The 22,856-nt window shown below is 33.9% G+C and overlaps 1 protein-coding gene across 3 annotated transcripts in view; it reads right to left on the bottom strand.

Annotated features, from left to right (window-relative positions):
* The window catches only part of SYT14 (synaptotagmin 14), an 83,267-nt gene that overhangs the window by 45,078 nt on the left and 15,333 nt on the right, over positions 1-22,856 (bottom strand). The window contains exons 3-5 of one of the 3 annotated variants that reach the window (XM_021392265.1): positions 17,228-17,392; positions 15,005-16,296; positions 11,274-11,492 (exon numbers count right to left, since the gene is read on the bottom strand). In XM_021392265.1, coding sequence (XP_021247940.1) covers positions 11,274-11,492; positions 15,005-15,944 — 1,159 coding nt within the window. In that variant the 5' untranslated portion in view covers positions 15,945-16,296; positions 17,228-17,392. The remainder of the gene's footprint in view (positions 1-11,273; positions 11,493-15,004; positions 16,297-17,227; positions 17,393-22,856) is intronic. The other 2 variants (XM_021392267.1, XM_021392266.1) reach the window with 2 other exon arrangements.

A 22,856-nucleotide genomic window follows, 5' to 3' on the forward strand; every position in this document is an offset into this window, starting at 1 on the left:
ATTCTCCCATTGTGTTTCCACATTCTGACCTGTTCCTCAAACCAAAAGACCATCTCCCACTCAGACAGAAAAATTTACACAGGATTCAAAACCAAACCACCGACATTACCATAATTTGAATGAACATATGAGAAATAAAGGGAAAAACCCAGAAGGAAAAAATTATTGTAATACGAACTCAATATTGACTCCTTAAGAACCATCTCTCAGTTCTGACTCCATTACATTTACAGAAATACAACAGTTACGTATAAATGGGTGCCAAAAAGGTAACTGAGTGCTTGAGAGCCAGAGAATAGATAAACAAAATGCTCCCCTTGCCCCTTTTCCTCAGTTATCCAAACTTCTTAAAGCAAAACACTCTGCAGAAACTTAACTGCCTCTCACATCCACCAGCTCACCCTTGTTTTAAAATCCACAGATTTTGAAGCATAATTTCTAAGCAAGAGACACTGAAAGATAAAACACAGGCTCTTATTTCTATAAACATTGTGAGTTCACTGTATTATTCTGATAAGTTTTTCACAAACAGATATATACCAAAGGCATATTAAACCTTTTCATTTTCCTAACAGTGTCAGTGCAGGTTCTGTATACTTGTGTTTGTCTCAATTAGATAAGATGCATTTCTTTTAATTTCTCAATTTGACCTTGAACTTTCTCAGGTTATGTTACTTTATTATGGTCATGAAAAACATCCCCATAATGCTTTCACTGTGAATACAACTCCAACTCTAACTAAATATCACTTCTGTATTTTTTTTTCCTGAAATGTCTTTTGAAAGTAATGAGGAGCTAGTGAACAATGAGAAGGAACTCAAGATTGGCTGATACTTTGTGGCATTCATGGTAAATCATCTGTATTAACAAAATATCAATAGTTCATCAGTTTAACGTTGCAAAAACTCACCAAAAAATAAAAAGAACTAAAAGAACTGCTGAACAGCAGTGGTATTTGCACAATGACTCTGTACTCCTGACCACCACAATCATCTAAATATACTTTTTTTTTTTTTTTTTTTAAATTAATGAGGCTAACTACCACGGTTACCATCCTTCATTAAAAAAAAAAAAAAACACCTCTTCCTTCACCGAATCTGAAAGATGTCAAGAAATGGCCACTGCTGTTCTTTGTACCTTTGAGAACAACAGGTTGCCCCTAACACTAATGAAAACTAATAATTTTATTCCTTATTATTCCTTATTATAATATTTTCTCCTTTTAAAGCTTTTATTTTATTTTTTGTCAACAGGTAGAAAATGGCACCAGGAAAAGCAGATGACTCCAACTAGTGGCTGTCATTGCTAGGGAAAGGAATTTTGCTCTGATAGCAGCCATTTTGAAACAGGATGATGAATTTCACTGAAGGAGAACATCAGGTATTAATTCTTAACAGAAGAGTTATTCCTCAGTTACAAGGGAAAACATGACTACCGACTCAAACTGTCTTTCCCAACCTTACCAAATCTACTAAAGAGTTACATATTGTTCAAATTTTGAATGGATCAACATGCACAATCAACCTATGACAGGCAAAGAGGAAAGATCTCACAGCAGAACAATCAACCTCACCATCAAGAAGATCTTTTCAGCCATATATTTACTTGCAAACTTTCACGTGATTATTTCTATACTAATATGTAAGCAAATAAGCACTCTAAAATTTAGGGAAAATACATCATAATTCTCTCCCACTATTAGTTAAAAATTGTTCAATTCAGCTGTTACAAGTAGAATTTAACATAACTATGCAGACAGCATTTCAAGAAAAATAATTTTGAAAAGATGGTTGTAAACCAGTAAAACAAAAATTAGACTAGCCTTCTGTTTTGTATCCATCACTTTAAAGTAAGCATAAAAGATTTCTAATTTTTTTAAAATTTTCACTCATCAGATTGCCACAGATGCTACATTTGCAATACAAAGACAACAGAAACACTTCAAAGTATAATAAATTTTAACAAAATATAACAAAGATGACATTGTATTTTTCATTTCAGAGTTGTCTTTTTTCATTTAAAAATCAAAAGAACTCAAAAAAATTCTAAAAAGACACTAGCTGTTTGAAATCTTATTAAAATAGTGGTTTTAGTGCTGAGGATTTCAAAATAAAGTCTCACTGCACATACTATCAAACTGCAGATTGCTGAAATACAGGGAAAACCACATAGACCAGTTATTGAAAAAAAGGAAACTACGAAGCACTGGATGCCACAAAAGTTTGAACAAAATCAAGTAGAAGATATGAAGAAATTGGTCTCACTACTAAGGTTAATCTCGAGCCATTCAAAAGAAGTATGACCTCTGAGATACGAATGTGTTTTCTGGTACAAATGTCAACTCTTTGCAGTAAGAAAGAGCAACCGTGTCATCTGTTCAAGTCACATACATAAGTGGTATTTGCTTGTGCTGAGTATTTTCAAAGAAAAGAAAACTACACCTGAAGTCAGCTTCTTGAAGAGATGAACCTTTTGTAGTTTTATTCTCCAAGATTTGGATTTTCCAAATACACATGCTCTTATCAGCTCTATTTTTAACCTGCCGCTCATATAGGATACTTAAAATTCTGAACATGTTTACATTATCCACACAGAAGGCTAATGGAACTGCATACCAGACAGTCATGCATAATTCAAATCAATATCCTCAGGCTTGCAACTCCAAGTCAAAGCTGCCTTTAAATAAGCTGGGTGTGACTTTAACATGAATAAAATGTATCTAATTTTTAACCTTTATCTGACAAATTGATACATTTGCAAAGGAATGTCACAAATCTGCTTTAAAAGTTGAAACAAACAGAATATCAGGATAATTACATCTTTTAAAAACCTTTTTAAAGACGAAATTTAGAATGGTTCAGTAAGACTGAGCACAAAGGTTACAAATAAAAAGCAGGGTAATTCTTATATATTTCTTAAACACAACGTACAAATGTATACATAAAAACACACGGTGTCAGAATATTAAATGGTACAGAAGGTGAACGTCACAGGATTTCCAATTTACAAATTTAAAGATCAAGCTTTAATTGAATTGGGCATAGGTGACTCCACACAGAGAATCCTATTCCCAGTTAAGCGCATCTGCTAGCTTCTGTCTAAGGACCAGAACCAGAATTTCAGTAATAACATATTTTTCCCTTTGGGTTCTCCCAGTGTGCTTCCATGAGGCCATGATTCCACCACAGCAGATAACCTTGAAGCACAATGAAATAACCAGAAGCATGGCAATTACGCTAAGGATCTGTTTCCAGATCAGCCTAAATAAAGTGGAAGAAAAGTAACAAGGGGAGGGGGACACAGCGGGGACAAGATGAGATGAGACTTCCAAGCTGTGTAACATAAAAACTTACCCTTTTCCCCAAAAAGAATATTCCAACAAGTCCTAAATCATGGAAGTATTGTATAGAGCACTTATTGTAACAAATGAGCTTATTTTAACCACAAAAAAATTAAGATAGATCTTTGCCTTCACAGAAGCTACAGAGATAATTTCATGTCATATACTCAGATGCTATAAAGTCCCAAAAAAGAATATATACAATTAAAGTAGCTATGAAAAAAAAGTCTATCATTAGGGAAGTTAGAATTGATTAAAAAAAAAAAAAACATATTTAAAAAAGAACAAAATCTATCCTAACAATAAATTACATGCTACGAAAGAAAAATGGTTCATCTTTTACACTGACTAAATGTCCATTAAATTATTCCGAGGGAATATAGCATATAGCTACAGCCTATACCTATGAAATTAATACATATATACATATGGAAAATAATCCACAATGACTGTGTAACAAATCACAAGGAGTTCAGTTGCAACATCAACATGTTCTTCTAATGTGATTGGATTATAAAGAAAAAGGTCCTAATGGTAACTGATCTTTAACCAAGGAGTAAAGAAACTGGTTCCCTGCATCACAGAACCACAGAAGCACAGGGGTTGGAAGGGACCTCAAGAGATCATCGAGTCCATACCCCTGCTAAAGCAGGTACCCTACAATAAGTCACACAGGTAGGTGTCCACACAGGTCTTGCGTATCTCCATAGAACCAGAAGATATTACCTTAATAACAAGAAACAAAATGCCCATGCCCAGTAGCATTTTGATCATATTAATGAAAGAAATACTGAGTTTTCAATGTGAGATCTCAGATAAGCAGAAGTGCTAGGTTCACTGCAGAAGTGTTTTTTTGGTTGATACAGTACTACCTCTTACATCACCCATCATTTTATTAATGTGGAACACCTGTATCAAATACAAGGAATTGCAAATAATCTTTTCCCAATTAATGGCAGATCTTGATCCTTTCATAAATTCCAGATGCAAACAGATAAGCAACTTATCTAAAATAATAATTTTAAAACAAAATGGAAACTTTCCTGTAATTATGAATGTATGATTTATAACACCACTTCAGAGACATCATATTGCTAAGGGTGACTTTCTTCAAAGCTTTCACATCACTGCAAAATGGTATTTCTTCAAAGACTTCAAAATGCTGGCAGGAGGAACCTAATTTGCAAGACTGCTTGGCTCACTTGCACATATCAGGAAAAAAGCCCTTTCCCATTGGAGGGCAATTTTTCTCCTTTTGGATCTGATCTACCTGGAATTTTCCTGTTGAAAATCTTATCATCACTGAGTTTCGTTACTAGTTTTCTCTCAGCAACAGGTGACATGCATTCTTCAACATCTTTTTCCTGCATCTCTGCTGTTAATCACTTAGTTATTCCATTATTTCACAATTATTCAAATTCATTCTATCCAACTATCTTGTGTTTCCTTTGGTTGACAAAATACTGTGTAGAACTGGGATGTCATCTAACATTTCATCTCAAAAGTTCCCAGTGTAACTCTGTTCTCTTCCAAACTGTAGTTAAGCTCAGCCTTGAATCTCCTTTGGTTTTATTTCCTATATTTACCTCTTGACAGCTACATAATATTCCCCAAGAAAATTACAATAATATTGAATTACACATGTACTTCCTATCTCTATCCATGTATTTCATCCATTCCATATCTCTAGATTCTATTAGTAAACTACATGCTTGTGTGACATTTATGTGGTTAAAGAACCGTGACCACAACACGATAACATTCTAATGTGTGAATAAATATTCCTTTAGTATGAGGAACCTTTCTAAAGGCTAAGAATAACTGAACAGAAGGCAGAAACATACAATCACTAGTATTGCATCACCACCCTTTTTCCTGTACAATATCTACCCTTAAAATAAAAAAAGTTAGAGTAGGTCTCCAAGTTAAAAAAAAAAAAAAAAAAAAAAAAAAAGCTTGAGCAAATAAAGAAATATTGTAACTAAAAAAAGAAAACTTTTTTTTCTCTCCCAAAAAATCTTTAAAAGTGCACCAAGAATTATAAATTGATATTACACAAATACTATCAGCTGAGGTACATGAGTATAAGTATTTGGAATACTTTATAGCTGTAACATGACTCAGCCTTCAAAATGCACTATGAAACATCTGGGAATTACTACTCTGAAGATTACCTAAGACTTGTTAAGTGTATTTAGTGAAGATCATTTAAAAAGTATCTTGAAGGACGTACTGTGTGAAGAACTATATTTACTCAAAGCCTCAGGGCAAAAAGAATATTTTCTTCCAATACATATTACAATCGAGAAATTTCACAGGTAATCTATCAAGAAACATCAGACAAAAATGTGTGGTCACCTTCTTCTAAGACATTCTTTCCATTATATTTCTAATTTATTCTCACTCACTCCACAATTTTCCAACAGTAATTCTTCATCCAGATTTGGCTTGAAAATAGATATGCTTGTATGCAAGAAATAATGTTAGAAATTAAATTGAAAAGCATATCAGGGGATTCATGGAGTGATCCATCCTTTCTCAGCCTGTCCAGTGGCTTTCACCTTAGCTTGAGGAAGGTATTTACTGAAAAAAACTCCTGCAGATTGCTTTAGCAAACTGGTGAGATTCATCTGTATACCACTTTTGAGGCACTTATGAAAGACCTTTTGGGAATATAAAGAAGTAAAATCTCTCTATATGCCTAAGTTGTGCAGTGAAAAGAGTTTTCCCAAGACACGCAAACTAACAAGAGAGAAAGAAAAGGCAAAAAGCTGCAAAAAGAATCAGATCCAAGAGATTCCAGAACAGTCACGTTCACGTGTAAAGACTGACACTGAGGAGCAAGGCAAACATATGTCCAACAGGCATATCAACATAAAGTGCTGAAAGCCTAGAGAAGAATAAAAGTGGAGAAGATAAAGTACAAAAATAACATCATATTCTACCTTCACAATATGGAAAAGATGGATATAATCCAGTAGCATATGCCTGCTAGAGCAGCAGATTCTCATTTAAGAGAACTTATGTTTTCTCACTGCAGTCTTTTAGTGCTTCCATATGTTTCCTAAAAACCTTGAGAAATGTAAGGCACTTGGGCCACTCTCAGAAATAGAGCCTCTGAACAAATACGTTTTCACCCAAGGCTTCACCACAAGGCTTTACCAATTGAGATGTGAGAAAAAGACTGAAACAGGTTGGAGATGAAACATGTAGTTGTATTGAGCTGGTAATACATAACCAACTAAAGTACATTTAAGTATGCTAAACAAGTTTTGTACTTTTTCTATCACAATATCACTTATTCAATTTCAGAATTGGGATCCATTTCTGTGATTTCCTTGCTGACATCTGCTATCTTGCACTTCAAAGAGCAGGACATTTAAGATTTGACATCTGCCCGCAAAACTCTAATTTCAATATATTTACCCTAACACTTTCACCTCTAAAAGCTTCTATTGCATGGAATTTAAGAGACTGCTTCCTTAAAGAAAATACATTGTACTTGCCTATTAAGCTCTAGAAATAACAAAGACACAACAATTTGCTGTATAAAGCTTGAGTTGTTAAATTCAGGAAGTAGCCACTACATTGGAGACAAAGAGGCTCATTTAATATCACTGTAAAAACGCTCTGGAAATTATAATTATTTACAAAGTATGGTCCATTTAAGATCACCGTACAGATCAGTACAGACACTAAAGCTGCCAAAGTACAGAAAAATAACAACTTCAAATAGAAAGTTTGTAAACAAATGCACTTCCTTATTTAGATCAGCATTTCATAATAATCTCCTAGTTAGTAGAAATATATTACAGTGTTATTTTGGCACCTCTTTTCCCCCTATTTTTGTTGTTTGAAGGAGATGTGTAATATCACATCCTACATTAATCCCATACTGTTAATCCTATACTATATTCAAGATGATAATAACAACATTTGAAAGGGTAGGATAAACAGGATGTAAGAGGAAAAATGTCACTTCAACTAAGTATCTATAATTTATTAGATAGCAAGACAAAGAGCACAAAGAATATTACTGAAAAAAAAAAGATTTTTGGCCTTCATCTAACCCTAGCATTCTGTGCCTAAGCACCAAGACTGGATTAATTTAACATATAAATAAAGCAATACTGTAGTTATACATATTTCTCTCTTTACTGTGATTAACAGTTTTGAGTCATTTGTGCAAGAGTCAGGCACAACCTATCTTCTGAACCATTTTATTTTTCTATGTGTACCATTGTTCTGTCATTCTGTACCACTTTTATTTGTCAACATCTTTATTTTCTAATGAACAAGATTTTCTTTTAGAGATACACTGGAAGTAAGTTTGCCGATGAGGAGTTCACTGGAAAAAAAAAAAAAAAAAAACATTTTGAATAGCTTGAAATCTGCAGAAATGCTTGCATCTAGGTACTTGCTTTTTTTTTTTTCATCTCAAAGAGATATTAAAACTCATCAGAATCTAAATGCATCAAATTCACTATATATAAATATATAAAGTGGTTCAGAAATTGGACATAAGCAGGTACCTGAGAAATTTAAAAACAACCTACAGCACTACTACAATATTCCATCATCAAAATTCACACAAAAAAAATCCCACAAAATATCTTGTTTTCCTCTTTTAATGATTAAAAGATTAAAAAAATGCTATGTCAGTTTGAAATAAATATGTTGAAAATGAAGATTAATACGGCCATCTAGAGGACAAAATGATGTGAAAACATGCCACACGTTTTCAGACTTCAGAATATGACATTTTTAGAGATATGCATTAAAAAATATCATGTGTGCACTGTTAAGTGCAGACATGTCTAAAAAAAACAAAACAGGCTTATGAAGTGGAGAATATCGTGCCCAATAAACTGCAAAATTAGAAAAAACATCTATTGACTCCTTTGAATACACATGGCACACAACTACAAAATACAACAAGTGATAAACTACTGAAGAGAAAATAATACAGAACTTTCTGAAAATGAAATATCCTGTTTTAATCACTCATATTACTCTACCTCCAAAGGAACTGTTAATGATATAATCAGAAACTGGTTTACCAGCAATGGGGAGGAGGAAAACAGTGACGAGAAAAAAATTCTCTCATCACGGTACTGCAGTACTAACAAGACCTGGACAACATACAGAATAACTGGTGCCTTAGGCTGGCAGTACAGCTTGAATGTTTAAGTCTCAGAAGTAAAAATGATCAAGTGCGTATGACAAAACAGAAGAACACACACACCACATATACTGACTATTGTTTCTCACGTTAAATAAAGCACGTAAGAAAACACTGCTTTTTGTAATTACAAATCAAGAAATGGTTCTATATTTTGTCTTTACATTTCTTATAAAAATAATTTAACATTCGTAAAAACCAATAATTAAATGAAAAAATTCAAGTTTCCTATGGCATCAAGTCTCATAGATTTAAGCCTCAACCTTCAGAAACAATAAAGCTTTGAATTTTTAAAAATTACACCAAAATATCTAAAATGGTGATGCTCTCCACTTACAACCAGAGATTTTTAACCTCATCTGTTTAGTAAAGTGTTTCTCTGAATACATGTGAACTCTTTGGTAGTGTTGGTCAGTCTCTTTCTTTCTTTCTTCTTCTTTTGGCTGCATGCTTTCTTTTCATCAAAGTTCTTGGTTGGGCAGCTTTCCATCTGTTATGTACATAACATGACCAGGCACACTCTGGGTTTTCCTTTAGTCTAGATATGTTTAAATTTTATAATTATGCAAAGATGCTTGGTGTTTGACATGAATAACAAAAAATATACCAATTACTCTAGTGTGCCACCTTCAGGTCTCCAAAAAGTGAAAAATACTAGGTTAACTTGTTGCCAAGCTCAACACCACACAACTTTATTTTTTTAAAATACTATCAAACATATTTTGTTGAGATCAATGGATTACAAAAATGAGACAAAATCATCAGTCTCATTTGAGAGCTTTTTGAAAGCAATTTTGCACAGATTTTTGCAAGTGCAGAATGATTGCAGGCTATCAGATAATACTGCTGACGTTGGAAGAGAACAAACGCTCTCAAGAAGTAGCAAAAGTAAAATACAGACAGTAGTAAAGCTGTTTGCAAGTATATGTGGTTAAGAAAGTACAGTTTTCTAAGTTAGGATGTTTTGATAGCTTTTGCTTCTCTCTTTTCGCCTCCCCAAACCCTGACCATTCTTTCATTATAATAAATTCAATAAATTCAATTTACATGCTAATTTTAGAGCAAGCGTGTGTGTGCATATATAAAAATGAATTTCGCATCCAGCCAGCTTCCTGAATGGAAACAGTGTTGCGAAGGGATAGCAGCTGGTAACAGATATATTTAGCANGGGAAGAGAGGAAAAAAAAAGGAGGAGTGAAACAATTGTTAGTTTCCTGCTGCACTTGCCAACTGGGTGCTCCTGTCTTACAGTCTAACAGTAATAAAGATTTCCAGCCTGGAATTTTTTTAATCCGCAGGAGAGGATAAAATCAGTGAGTGTGAATTTTGACTATGTGGGAGGATGACAAAAAGACAACTATTAAACAACAACAACAAAAGTAGATACATGCTAAGACAATGATGCTGCAGCTTAACTTTAACAGGGCTAAACTGAAAAGCTCACGAGTGAGAATTTTGCACTGAGATGATGAGCTACGATCAGGATTTTGTACAACCATGAAATATAAAGAGGAATGCCACACGTTCCTTCCAACATGACTATTTCAACAACTGACCTCAACAGTCAGAAAACAGAGAAATACATCATTCTGGGTATCCAAGTGTTCTTACAGAATCTAATAAATAGAACTGAGTTTTCCACCTCCTGCTAATACATATCTCCATTCTACACCAACAATGACATCAGCCATACAAGAAAATTAGTATCTTATCCTTCATATTCCCCTCAACAGTGTTGCACATAGGTATCAGTAGACATTAAAAAATACAAATAGGAAAACAACCCCCATCCAAAAGAACAAAATACTTTTACTATCCCCTCGTGCTTGATGCCCCCACAACCTTACTACCACCTGATCTCTCTTCTGCATCTCCTTCCCTGTTTGCTGGAATGCAGTCTCACAGCCTTCCTACAATTTAACAGCAAAGGAAAGAACTGAAAATTCTCATAATCAGAAAATAATTCTCATATTCTGCAACTTACTTTGCTTAGGAATGTCATGTCCTTTGTGTCTTACCACAGGAATCATGAATGAGCATGGACTAACTTCAAATTTTAGTGACAAGCAAACCTATATATCATTGAATTACAACACATAATATAAAGGCTACATTTATGCACAAAAAGCATATTGATGAAATATTGATAGCAGAATTTTCAACCTCTACATCAGGCAGTTGCTGTCACTCTTAGTTAAAATCAGGAGATATATACCACAAAAGAAAACATGACATTGTTTACATTCAGCTATTACCTCCACAGAAAGCTCAGGTTAATCTAATCATTTTTTTTTCTGTGATTTCAATAGAAAAGATGAAGAACATTCCATTAGTTGATAGTGAAACACACATATGCACCAGAACCAATAACAAACACAGTTTACTTTGCTGTTATGACAGCTTATCAATAAAGGCATATCAGGTATTTATAATACCATTGAATTCATCAAGAGTTGCCACATTTCCTTCCTAAACAAACAGTTTAAAGTAAAACCCTCAGAGAATATAATGACGAATAATAAAATTGTATAAAACTTAATTTAACAAGATATTATGTCATTTGCAGTATTTCTGGAAGAATATACAAACAATTCTGTGCTAATTTTTTTGGAGCATGCACAAATATAAAAGATGCCTGGATGTTTGTTGCTGACATTGATTATTTGCAAATCAAGCTTTTTCTGTCTAGAACTTAACAATAACATAATTCTGAAATCTGGAATAAAAGGAATGCTTTTAAATCAATCTTACCTTCATCTATTGAGGCTTCACTACTGTATCCATCATATTCTGCAGACAGGGGGCTATATTTTTGCCTGGTTTCCCATACATAGTTTTTTTGCTGTCTGCCATCCACCACTGGCAGCCTGGAACTCTGGGTTCTAGACAAGGCCTCATGATATTTACCCAGTGCTTCATCTTCACTCTCAGATGATGAACCATGCTGATCTTTACTCATATAAGAGTTGTCTGTTTGAATAAAATAAAGCAAATCTACTACAGCTCAAAACAGAATACAAGAAAATAACCATAAGTGGTTATCACTGAAGATATTTAAGAAACTTCAATTAAGATTTCTGTAATATTTAAAAAGTATCCTGCTTTAATTAGAGGTATTACGTGACTTTGTAATTTCTGAGAGGTTTTTTTTTTTGTTTTGTTTTTGTTTTTGTTTTTGTTTTTTTTTGTACAAAAACTGAAAGATCTTTAAGCCTCCAAAACATTTGAAAATTTATTCAGTAGAAAACAGATCCATCTTTGTACGGCAGCACACACTGAAGTTCTTGAAACTCTCCATTAAGGAAGAAAATACTTGAAGTGTTTTACATGAAGTAAATTCAACACTTCTTCACTATCACATTTGTATTCAAAACATATCAAAAGGGCAACTTCTGATGCACCATCCCCAACTGAGTTTTGCTGTGAGCATGCAGTATGAAAGAAATGAAAATGATTTACAAAGAAAAGCCTACAAGAAAGCCATTTTAGGATATTTGTGTTAGTAATGCTTAAACTCGCGACAACAAATGGCAAAATGTCAGCAACAGGTGTTTGCATGCAGCCCCTTGCTCAATAACTTAAAGCAGATTCTAAGATACTGGACAACAGCTCAAGGTGTTCAGAGTAAGCTACCTAGTTAATTTTCTTATCTCAGTTTCACAACAATGCCCATGCCAGTGGCCAACTTTATCCAGCTACATCTCTCAAGCATAGATTCCATCACAATTAGAAAATTTGGTTTTATTTTACTTCTGTAAAAAGAAGGTTTCCCCCTCCCTTTTCCAAACTTCAAACAGGTTCTGTACAAATTTAACATGCTATCCTCAGTTTTGTAGATCTCAAATTCTAACAGGCATTAAAAGAGCTCACATAAACTTAATAAAGGTTAGCATTACCACTACTCTATACGAGAAAGTCTATGGTGTAAAATTTGTCAAAGGATTTTCATTACCAACTGAAAACAGAACTCCAGGATGTCCATAATGCTGTTGTTCAAAAGAATATTGCTTAACATGTGATCCTGCTAAGTCGAGCCTCTACTCCCCTTTTCCCTTTTATGCCCACTCCTAGACCCTGTCCAGCTCCATTTCAGCTCCCTTTAGTTCCTGTCTTCACCACCAGCCAGTCTCACTCCTCTGTCTGTGCATTTGAACCAAAGGGATTCAGCTTATTCAGAATCCAGGCACTTGAAATCTGAGTAATTCAACCTGTACTCGCCATCTAGGCCTCTTTTACAGCCACGTTTTTTACTCTTCCTACTACAACGGTCCTTTCTTTCCACTTTTATGTAAGCCTTTAGGAGTAGATGAGTAAAATCACTTCCCAGAAATAAGCCTCAATATGGGAAAAGTGACTTCCTGCATTTCAAGTACATACAATATACAGGAGTGCCAAAGCTATTTTTCCATACTGGAAACAGCTACATTTTTTCAGCTATGGCTTTAAAAAAGAACAGCAAAATTAAAAAACAACAGCAACAAAAAACAACACATACACACACACACACATACACAAAAAAAGCATGCCAAATTTCACCACAAATATTTCAGATCTGGAACATAATTATAAGCAACTGGAAGTAAGGTCTTGAAATGGAAAATGTCAGGAAACCTTAACTGCAGATGGTGCTACCAACCAACTTCACATGCAATGTATATATAATCTTAATTCACTATTTGTAGGAAAGCTGGTGCCCTAAAAGACTATAGGTTATCGATTTCAAGTCTGACAGGTACGGTGCTTCCCACTGGATGGATGGCTCTAGAAGCAAGTTCCATTCCACTGTTCACTTGTTGAGAATAACATGCTAAGAAGGATATATTCTAGCGGGGAGATCCACTACCAGAGTTTGCTAAGAAGAAAGCACCTCCTTCAATGCTACACAGAGTAAGATTTTGTATCTCATATGACCGTCAGCAGGATTTCCATTGCTGTAAGTAAAACAGGGCATGCCAAGACTCAAACATAACGCCAGATATCAGTACCAGGTACATCATTTATCTTTACAAAAATGTATTTGTAAATACGAAAATAGGTTTATTAGTCAAAATAAAGTACCAATAATTGAACAGTATAAAACATGTTAGCAGCATATTCAAAACAAGTGCTGAAAGATATGCCACTAAAAATGCACCAAAGCTTTTCCTCCAGTTAGTAGCATAAAAGAACAAAAAGAGAGGATATTACTAATACAAGACATGAAAAAAGACTTCTTCAGAGGACCTAAGAACCTATTTAGGGTTAAAACACAAGCTATTCACAGAAACATTTCTTAAATAAACAATACAAGTCTGTTTCAGTTCCTTAGAAAAAACATAGCTTACTGCAACATGAAAAAAAATCCTCAAGGTTTTACACCTCTCCTTGCCACTTGTGTTACAACTTTTATATCTTAGTTGGAAACCTGCCTAAATAGAATGCATATTCTTATTCAAGACTTACATTCACTTGGCTAACAGGTCATATACCTTTATTAATCTATTGAAACCTATTTATTTACTTATTACGGTACAGCAAAGGCAACTTTTGATAGAGAATATACTCCTTCACAAACATTCATACGTTGTTTCATGAGATATCAACAGATAACATCACAGTTTATCATACAAATTCACTAATCACCTACTAAATCAAGTAAACAAAAAATTAATAGCTGAAGTTTTCAGATAAAGGAACAAACATACACTGGAAAAAACACTTTCTTGATCTGATCATTCATTTCTACACCAAAACAGCACCTCCAGAAATTCTATGTTACATTTGAGAAATCCACTGTACAGCCTGTAAAAGAGTTTTGTAAAAATGCAAGATTTCACTTCTTGCTCACAATCTTTCATCACAGCCCCTTCATCATATTGTTTAAAACTAGATGTTGAAGAAAGAACACACAGCATCCATATCAACAATGTAAAGGTTTTCTCTGTAAGACCGCAACTTTAACACAAGCCTTGCTCAGTTCCATCTACACTTAAAATCACTTAATTGCCACTTGTCAATCATTCTGTCTTGAAATTATGTTACATTTGCTGGAAATACATTCTGAAGATCCAGTATAATGCCAATGTAACAGAAGTTCAATTTTTCCCCTCTGTCATCTTTTCACATTTTATGCAATGTTTTTAAAGTATGCAAAACAAATTGCACAACAGAACAAGTCTTAATTTCCAGTATTAATTAATCCCTAGTTTTCACCAGAAATCACACAAGAAAATTGAGAAAAGGCAAGACGAACTGTATATAGAAAAAGGTAGAATATAGGAAAGACATTTCTTAATGAGTTCCTTTGACTAATACTTGAAAAGTAATTAACTTCCAAGAAATATCAATATAAGTAGAGAATAAAGCCCTGACAAAACAGACCTACTCTCATCCACAGGAAACATCACTACTAAAGTGAAACGTGTAAGTTAGGTGAAGAAAGTAGGAAGTACCGTAAGTTTCAGGAAAGGCTGAAGAATGCAGTTTCTTGACAGACTTCTCACCTTTTCCTGCTGTCTTCTTATTACACAGCCCTCCTGATTTCTTCTCTGATTTCTTCAAGTTCTTCTTGTTACCTACTTTTGCAATAGTAGGTGATGCATTATCTTCATCTTTTATTATGGATTTTTCTTTTCTGTCAAAAAAGGCTTCAGACTTCTCTTTGATTTCATTAATGCAACTGGGATGATTATTGTGCATTTTCAAGCTCGAGTCTGATAATTTTTGCTTCTGTACTTCAACAAATTTTGTTTCTAAATCTCGTGGAACATTCATACCATGCACTTCTTCAGAATCATTACAATCAATTCCAGGAGAACGTGGCTTGATTTTTTTATGCAAGTGATTCTTAGAATTATCTGTTGCTGTATGTAGGCAACTATCTTGTTTCTCAATAGATTCCTCCGTTGTAAATTTATTACTTTTCAGGCTACTATCCTTCAATAACTTATCATTTCCAAAATAGTCATTTCCTCCTACTGCTTCCCTTTTAAGAGGTCTTCCTACATTCTTAAAATCCCAAGGTACTTCTGTATCTTCTAAGCAATCATTACTATCTTTGCCTTTTAATTGGTACTGGTTTTCACCCACAACATGGTTGGATACTCCATCTTGATTTGTGTCTTCTAAGGAATTGGAATACTGAATCTCCTTCTGTTCTGCAATATCTCTCTTTGCTTTCATATTAATTTCCTTAGGCTCAGTTAACCATGGTGCATTTTCTTTGTCTTGTGCTGGTTTATCATTCTGCATTTTGGAGCTCTCATCTTCTGCACGAAGGCCATTTATCATGTTTGTTACCTGTTCTGTTACTGAATCAGCTACACTATAGCCAACTTCTCCAACAACACTGGTCAGATCATCTACAGCACTGCTAAGAGTGTCCACCAGAGAAGACACAGAAGGAAGGCTCAGATTTTGGTGGAAGTTTCTGAAAAATGCCATTTTTTTCCAAGCTACTCAGTGGCAAAATATATATATATATATATATGCAGAAAGATCTTCTGTTTCATAAACAGATCAGCTCCATTTCTTCAAGTTCTGTTTCACAACTATTTGCTTTTGCTACCTGAAACTCAACACATTTAACAGAGGAGGCTGCCGCTTGCTCTTTCCATTCAATACACATTGAAAATAATAAGAACGCAGCATAAATAAATATCTTGAAATGAATCCATAATCAACCAGCAAAATGACAGTCTTTCATCAACTGCAGCATCAACTAGCCACAATAAAATCCATTATTTTCAAAAATAAGACAACTGAGTGAGGAAGGAACGTGCATTTTTATTCTAACCTGTAAAGAAGAAGTTGTAAGACATTTAAATAATGCCCTTTCAAGAACAATACACTTTTCACGCTACAATAACCTTTTAACACACTAGTTGCATGAAAGTTCACATCACAGAGACTTCCTGACCCCAAAAATTGTTGTTGTGTTTTACATAACATATTTCATATCATGAAGACTTGTTCTGCAGCAAAAAGAAATTGAAGAAGGAATATTTGACTTCCAGGGGCAATAACTATTTCTGTTTCAAAAAAACTTGAAAATTCAGCTGCGTCTTTCAAAAAGGCAGAAGGGAAAAAAGCCTCAAATTTCCCATTCTGTTTTCTAGTGCCTGTCTCTTCCACTCAAGACACCTAACGACACCAATTCAATATCTGTAGCCCAGACGTACAGAAGGGGCTATTTTATTAACCCTCAATATATTTTAGGAGGTCTGCTCTTCTCTCATTTATAAGTACTATTTCTAAGGACAATATTTAAAAAGTATAGGAAGAACTTATTAGCTTGATTGATTTATTTTCTGATGTTTATATCTTTAAAATTACTTTCCAGGTGAGTAAACACCTTATATAAAAAGTCAGTGAAGAATTTTAAAAAGCTTAGCAAAAAAAAATACCAAGAATTCCACTCACAAATTTACTTGAGATTTAATTGTACACAATTACAGGACGTTTAAAATGCATTCAAGAGTATTCACACAGCGCAAGAGAAATATCTTCCCCTAAGTAAATGTCAACTCTCTAGTTATAAAGCTGTTGATTTTCTGTGGTTTGTGACTACAAAGGTTTCCTCCTCTCTACATGGTGCAAAATCACAGGGAAAAGTCAACACTGCATTATTTCATCACTTAAATCAAGTGATTATTTGTGTATTTCTATATAAATTTTCTCAGATTCTTATAACTTGATGTCCAATACATTATATTTCAGATACTTACAAAGCTTATCTTGTGAATTCTTTCTTGTAGTGTATCCTGAATCAAGATCAGGGAAACCACCAACATTTTCAAAACACATCTTCTTATTAATATATAGGAAAAGTAGTAACATGAGGATAATGAATACCCCGACAGCAGACAGGAATCCAATTGCTTCAGGAGATACTAAAAGAAACAGAGAAGGACACATAAAAAAACAGTCTTGTGTAAGTGTAACTTGCAAAAGTTTTAATATTTGTCAGAATTGGTCATTAATAAATACTACTGACGTTCCAGATATATATAACTGAAACACCAGCTTTTTCACTTGTGTAAATATTTAAGACTGTTATTTATATATATGTTATTTATATACATGTTATTTAACACTGTTGAATTTCAAAAATTTTGAAATAGATACCTCAATTAAACTAAAACTAGGTGCCTCTATTTAGTCAAACTTCAGTAAATGCTTTCCATGTTTTATTAAATCACATAAGAAGAGTTATGAAAAACATGAGCAACTCTTAATTAAGTTAATGAAGCTGGGAACGCTGTCTTACGAAAAACTGAAGACAAAGCTAGAAATGATTGGAAACCTTTGAAACTTGACCTTCATGTTCCAATCCACTAAAGTTCAAGACAAAACAAGCAATATTAGAACAAAGTATGACAGCTGAATAGGGGTAGAATAAAACAAACAGTACAACAGAGGAGAACAAGTGTGTCTTATTTACAATTTCAGATAGCATAACAGAAATAGAGATTTACAGAGCTACAAAGTTCTCCATTAGTACTTCAAGATGAGACATTCTGCTGTCACACAGAGCACCAAGGTGGAAAAGGTGGGATTCCAGTCCAGACTAGAGAGGAAAGAAGGTTATATTTATGTTTTCATTAATATGAGCAAATAGAAAAATATTTTCACTTACGAAAGATCTTGGTAGTACTTTCTACTTGGATTACCTGCTATTCTCTTCAGAAGATTGGAGTTACATATTACTTTATTAAAATCACTTCTTACAGCTTAAGTTGATGGCAACTCTGCCTCAAACCGAAGGTCTTTTTTATTTACGTTTCAAAAAATAGTTATGTTATAACCAAGAATGAGCAGAAAATAAATACACTTTATTTATTTACTTATTTTGAAATGCCCTAGAGGTCCCTGATTGAGAGCAAGGTAAATTTGGCACATGTCAGGCATCCATTTATCATTTTCAAGAAACCCTCCTAAATATGGAAAAGCTTAGAAATTTTGAAAAAAAAAAGGCTCAGTTTGTGTACAGCTTCCTTTTTGACCTTTAAGTCTAACAGATGAAATCTTCCAAGATTCTGTTGGAAGGAAAAATGCTCTATCCCTTCCCAAGACTGTGTATGGTTAATTGAGAATGTCCAGGGCTGACAAAATGACATTCAATTTCTTTGAGTTACTGATTCTGACCCTTATACAAGTAGAGTGCGCGCTGAGAACAGAGCATATTCCTTCAGTAATTCCCAGTTCTAGTTTCTATCAAAGACAGGCAGAAAGAAGAGACTGCAACGCACAAGGAACCAGGGACCAAAAGAAGTGAAAATTAAGTGGGAATTAGGCACAAGTTAAAGAGGTCCAGCAGGGAAACAGAAGTTACAAGTTACCATTAGGATAGAGTGCACAAATGAAGTTGGAAAGTGAAAGCAGAAAAAAAAAGATTAGGTGGAAGAAACAGATAAAGCAAATGAGACCACAGAAATCTATTTGTGAATACAACAGCTTTGTTACTGGAGCAGGTTGATCTAACCAACCTCGCCCAAATTCAACGCCAGAGACGCACTGAGCAGGAGACGCAACTGTAATCCAATCATTCTATGAGCCTATGATTCACAATAAAGGACAGGGAATGTTTTCTTTAAATACATTAACTGTTACCTTATGAGAAAAGTAGCTTGAAAACACAATGCTTTTTAATTTTTCTTGAGTACTTCCTGGATACCAATTAGTTAATAGAGATGCTGTACACAAACTATGTAGCTCTCTATGGAAACACAGTATCTGATGACATCTTTCTGGAGTGAAATAAAACATTGGCTGAGGCTTTATAAAAGAGAAGGGATGAAACTTAAGCTGCAGCAGGACTAACTGTTTACGTGCTGTAAATCAGCATGAATATAGGACTTAAACATTACGTTGTAGTTTCAATTTGATTCCATGTAAAGAATCTTAGAATGCTTGTTCACAGATTAACTGTATCATCAAGTTCAAAGCCTTTACTATAATACCATTATATAGACAGGAAAAAAAAAATTGTACTACAATTTTCCACACATAAATGCATGCAGATTCCCATCTGCGAACAAATGTTTTATATATCACACTAATCCTTCAATTAATTTCTCACAGTTGAAGTTATAATTCAACCAGTTATACTTCATAAATAGAAAAAAAAAAAAAAAACAGTAACCCTTCCATCCATGCCACAGGATCTTAATCTTAATTCAAAACACATTGTGATCAATTCAAAATTGGTTTGGGCAATGATTGTACTGTGAAAAGCATTTTTAAAATTGTCTGAGATTCCCCACGGTTTCTTCTAGAACCACGAAGCAGTAGAAGGGTAATACTTCAATAGTCATATTTCAAATTCAAATTTCAAAAATGTCCTACTTTTTGAACTTCATAATTATCCTCAACTCTTAAGGAAAAACAGCAATGAACGTTTAAATTTAAAACAACATAACAGAGCTTTAAAAACGTGAAAGGAACTAATGTCATACTACAAAGCTATTAGGATTAACTGAATTGCCAGCTATGGAAATGACATGAGTTACTTTCATTACAGAAGCATTAAATTAACTTTAATTTACTTTTGTTATTATCACTACAATTATAATTATTAGGAAACAGAAACTTACCATCTCTTCATCCTAAATATTGAATTACCATCTCTTTCTCAAATAGAAAAATATTTTTCTCCCTGTTATTTAATAATTTTTCTTTTCAAAAAAGAAAAAAGTTTCAAACTCTTCAGAAAACATGAGCATCTTCAAATAAATATCACAGAACAACAAAAATCCTCAGATGTATTAAAAAGCATGCAGTTTCATAAATACGTATCTACATGCACAAACTTGTAGTATATTTAATATCTCTATTGTCAAGTCAATTCTTTTTGGACCTCTCACTCCATATCATGCTGCTCACTTCGCTAGTACAGTACAAACCCAGAGATGTTTTAATTATTCATTTACAAATGCAATACTATCTCTCCTGTGCACAAGTTAAAGTAACTAGGGGATGATCCAAAGAAATTGAATTGCCTTTGAGATCGTAGCACAAAAGCATCTGAAATGAAAAGACGTATGCTTGTTTTTTATTTAGAAATGAAACAACTGACAAGAATTTAGCTAACCTAGACTAAACACAGCAACCACAGAGAGAAATACTTTACATAGTGTTGTGTTAGAAGACTTGGAATTCTTAACTACATGTACTGCTTTACAAACAAGACAAACTCCATGTGGCAGCTGATGTTATTAGTAAAATACTTCTCCATATTTAAAAAAAAAAAAAAAGAACAGGAAAAAAAAAAACAGGAGCAACTTTGCACAAAAACTGAGTAGTTGATGCTTCTGTTAAACTCAGTGAAAGACTCAGAGATCTCAAAAAACATTTTATTAATCTTGTCAAAAGTCAAAACATTCCTCCTATGCCCTCTGTGTCAAGTTGTATTAATCTTTTTCTCTCATCAGAAACACCAGAACTGTGTTATTCCTTTCTAAGACTTACTGATTCCTTGTATGTTTTAGCAAAATAAGCATCAGGAAAAGCATTTTAGCACACCTTAAAACAAAACAAGCAATTAAATTCCATCTATCAATGTGTTTCTTGTGGGATTTTGTTTTGTTTTTTAAACCTGGATTTTGCTAACATTAAAACCAAACATTTTTCTATATTAAGATTGTGGCTTCTCCCTTTAATTCAAACTTGAATTTGCCTTTTTTTCTGGAGTACAGACTTCTTAATTTAGGCATCTACTAGCGGCTGTATTTGTCAGCTGATTATGATAATGCATATGCTATAATGCTAGTCTTAGGACATTCTTTCTTATGCATTTGCTTCTCCTCCATCTTATTATAGAGCAAGTTCACACACTCTTTGGTACAAATTACAAGCACATGTAACACAAGATACCTGTATTTCAACACTTTAAATATCTACGTCCAGTACGTTACCCTGTGCTATGCAGTTCCAAATGAGGATAAACATGAAACAACAACTGAATTTCAATGCAGTGCTGGAAAAAGTACTCCCTAAATAAGAACATGATTAACATTTTTTAGTAACATTAATCTTTCAGAATTTTGAAAGGCAGAATGAAATCAGGATGAGAGCGCTTAAATTTTCCATTTGGAATAGCAACATCCCTTAAAAATACTAGTTATACAATTCTCAAAGTAATTCTAGGTAAAACAGAAAACTGACATTATCTGAAGTGATAAAAGATGCAATTTAAGGGGTAATTTATAAGAAAAAGTCATACACAACATTAAGAAAAGTAAAAAATAAATGTACTTGTTTACTAGAAGAACAGAACTCCAATTACAGCAACATGACAGCTACCCCGTCATAATACCAGTGTCATCTTTATTCTAGTGGAAAGCCATCTGGAATAACAGCAGCTTTATCACCATTTGGGTTATGTCACCTCACACTGGGTGAAGGATAATGTCTACACTGATTCAGAGATAAAGTCTGACTTTTTTTCTCGTCCTCTTCTTAACATCTAATTATAATTTCTGGTGTGAAAATACCAGTTTTATCATCTACACTCCAGGATTTCCTTCGAACGGGAAGAAATCCTGGAACATACTTTAATTTGAAGAACAAAAACAATTTAGGTAATTTTCATTAAATTACTTGACTAAATATTTACTTCAAATAGAGTTCAACATACTTTGTAAGTTAGTGTTAGAAATGTTTTGGTTCAAAAAGTTAACTAATCACATACACATCTGCACAAAGTACTTGTAGCAATGTTCATATTGCCTTTGCAGATTGACATTTACAGGATTTTTTTCCCTTTTCTTCTGAAACACCAAGCTAAAACTGTCCTTTAAGGATAAATTTAATTTTATGAAAGGGAGAACCTTGGGCTCCAAAATATCACTGAACTAAGAAAAATTTAGAAATAGCAGAAGCCACAGTCTGAAAGGCAGATTTCAACTTTTGACAGAAATCTTTTAATTCCTAAATCCTGAGCCAGTTCTCAGCCTGCCACCCCTGCTGATTTACCAGCTCCTCAGTGTCTTTTCTCTCTAATACAGAATCCATTGCCTCTTAAGCAGTATCTCAACAGAAATCTCTGAAAAGAAACATTTTATTGCTCCTAGGAAAAAACATAGACCAGTGAATAGTCTTGATTGCCTTCAAATCCCATTAATCTGTTGCAGTCACACAGCAGGTTAGATGCCTGTATTCTCCACATGGTGGATGAGAGATCAGCAGTGCTTACAGACATTTAATGGAACTCTCAAAGAATCTCCCAGAGCAAAAGCCAACAGACCTGCACAGCTCTAGAGACTTGTGGTGCACACCTTCATAGTTACCACAAAGGAACCCTCCAAAACTGGGGGAAAATGTTACATAATAAACATCTTTTTAAAACAAAAATTT

This window comes from Numida meleagris, chromosome 3 (genome assembly GCF_002078875.1).
Source record: "Numida meleagris isolate 19003 breed g44 Domestic line chromosome 3, NumMel1.0, whole genome shotgun sequence".
Lineage (NCBI taxonomy): Eukaryota > Metazoa > Chordata > Aves > Galliformes > Numididae > Numida > Numida meleagris.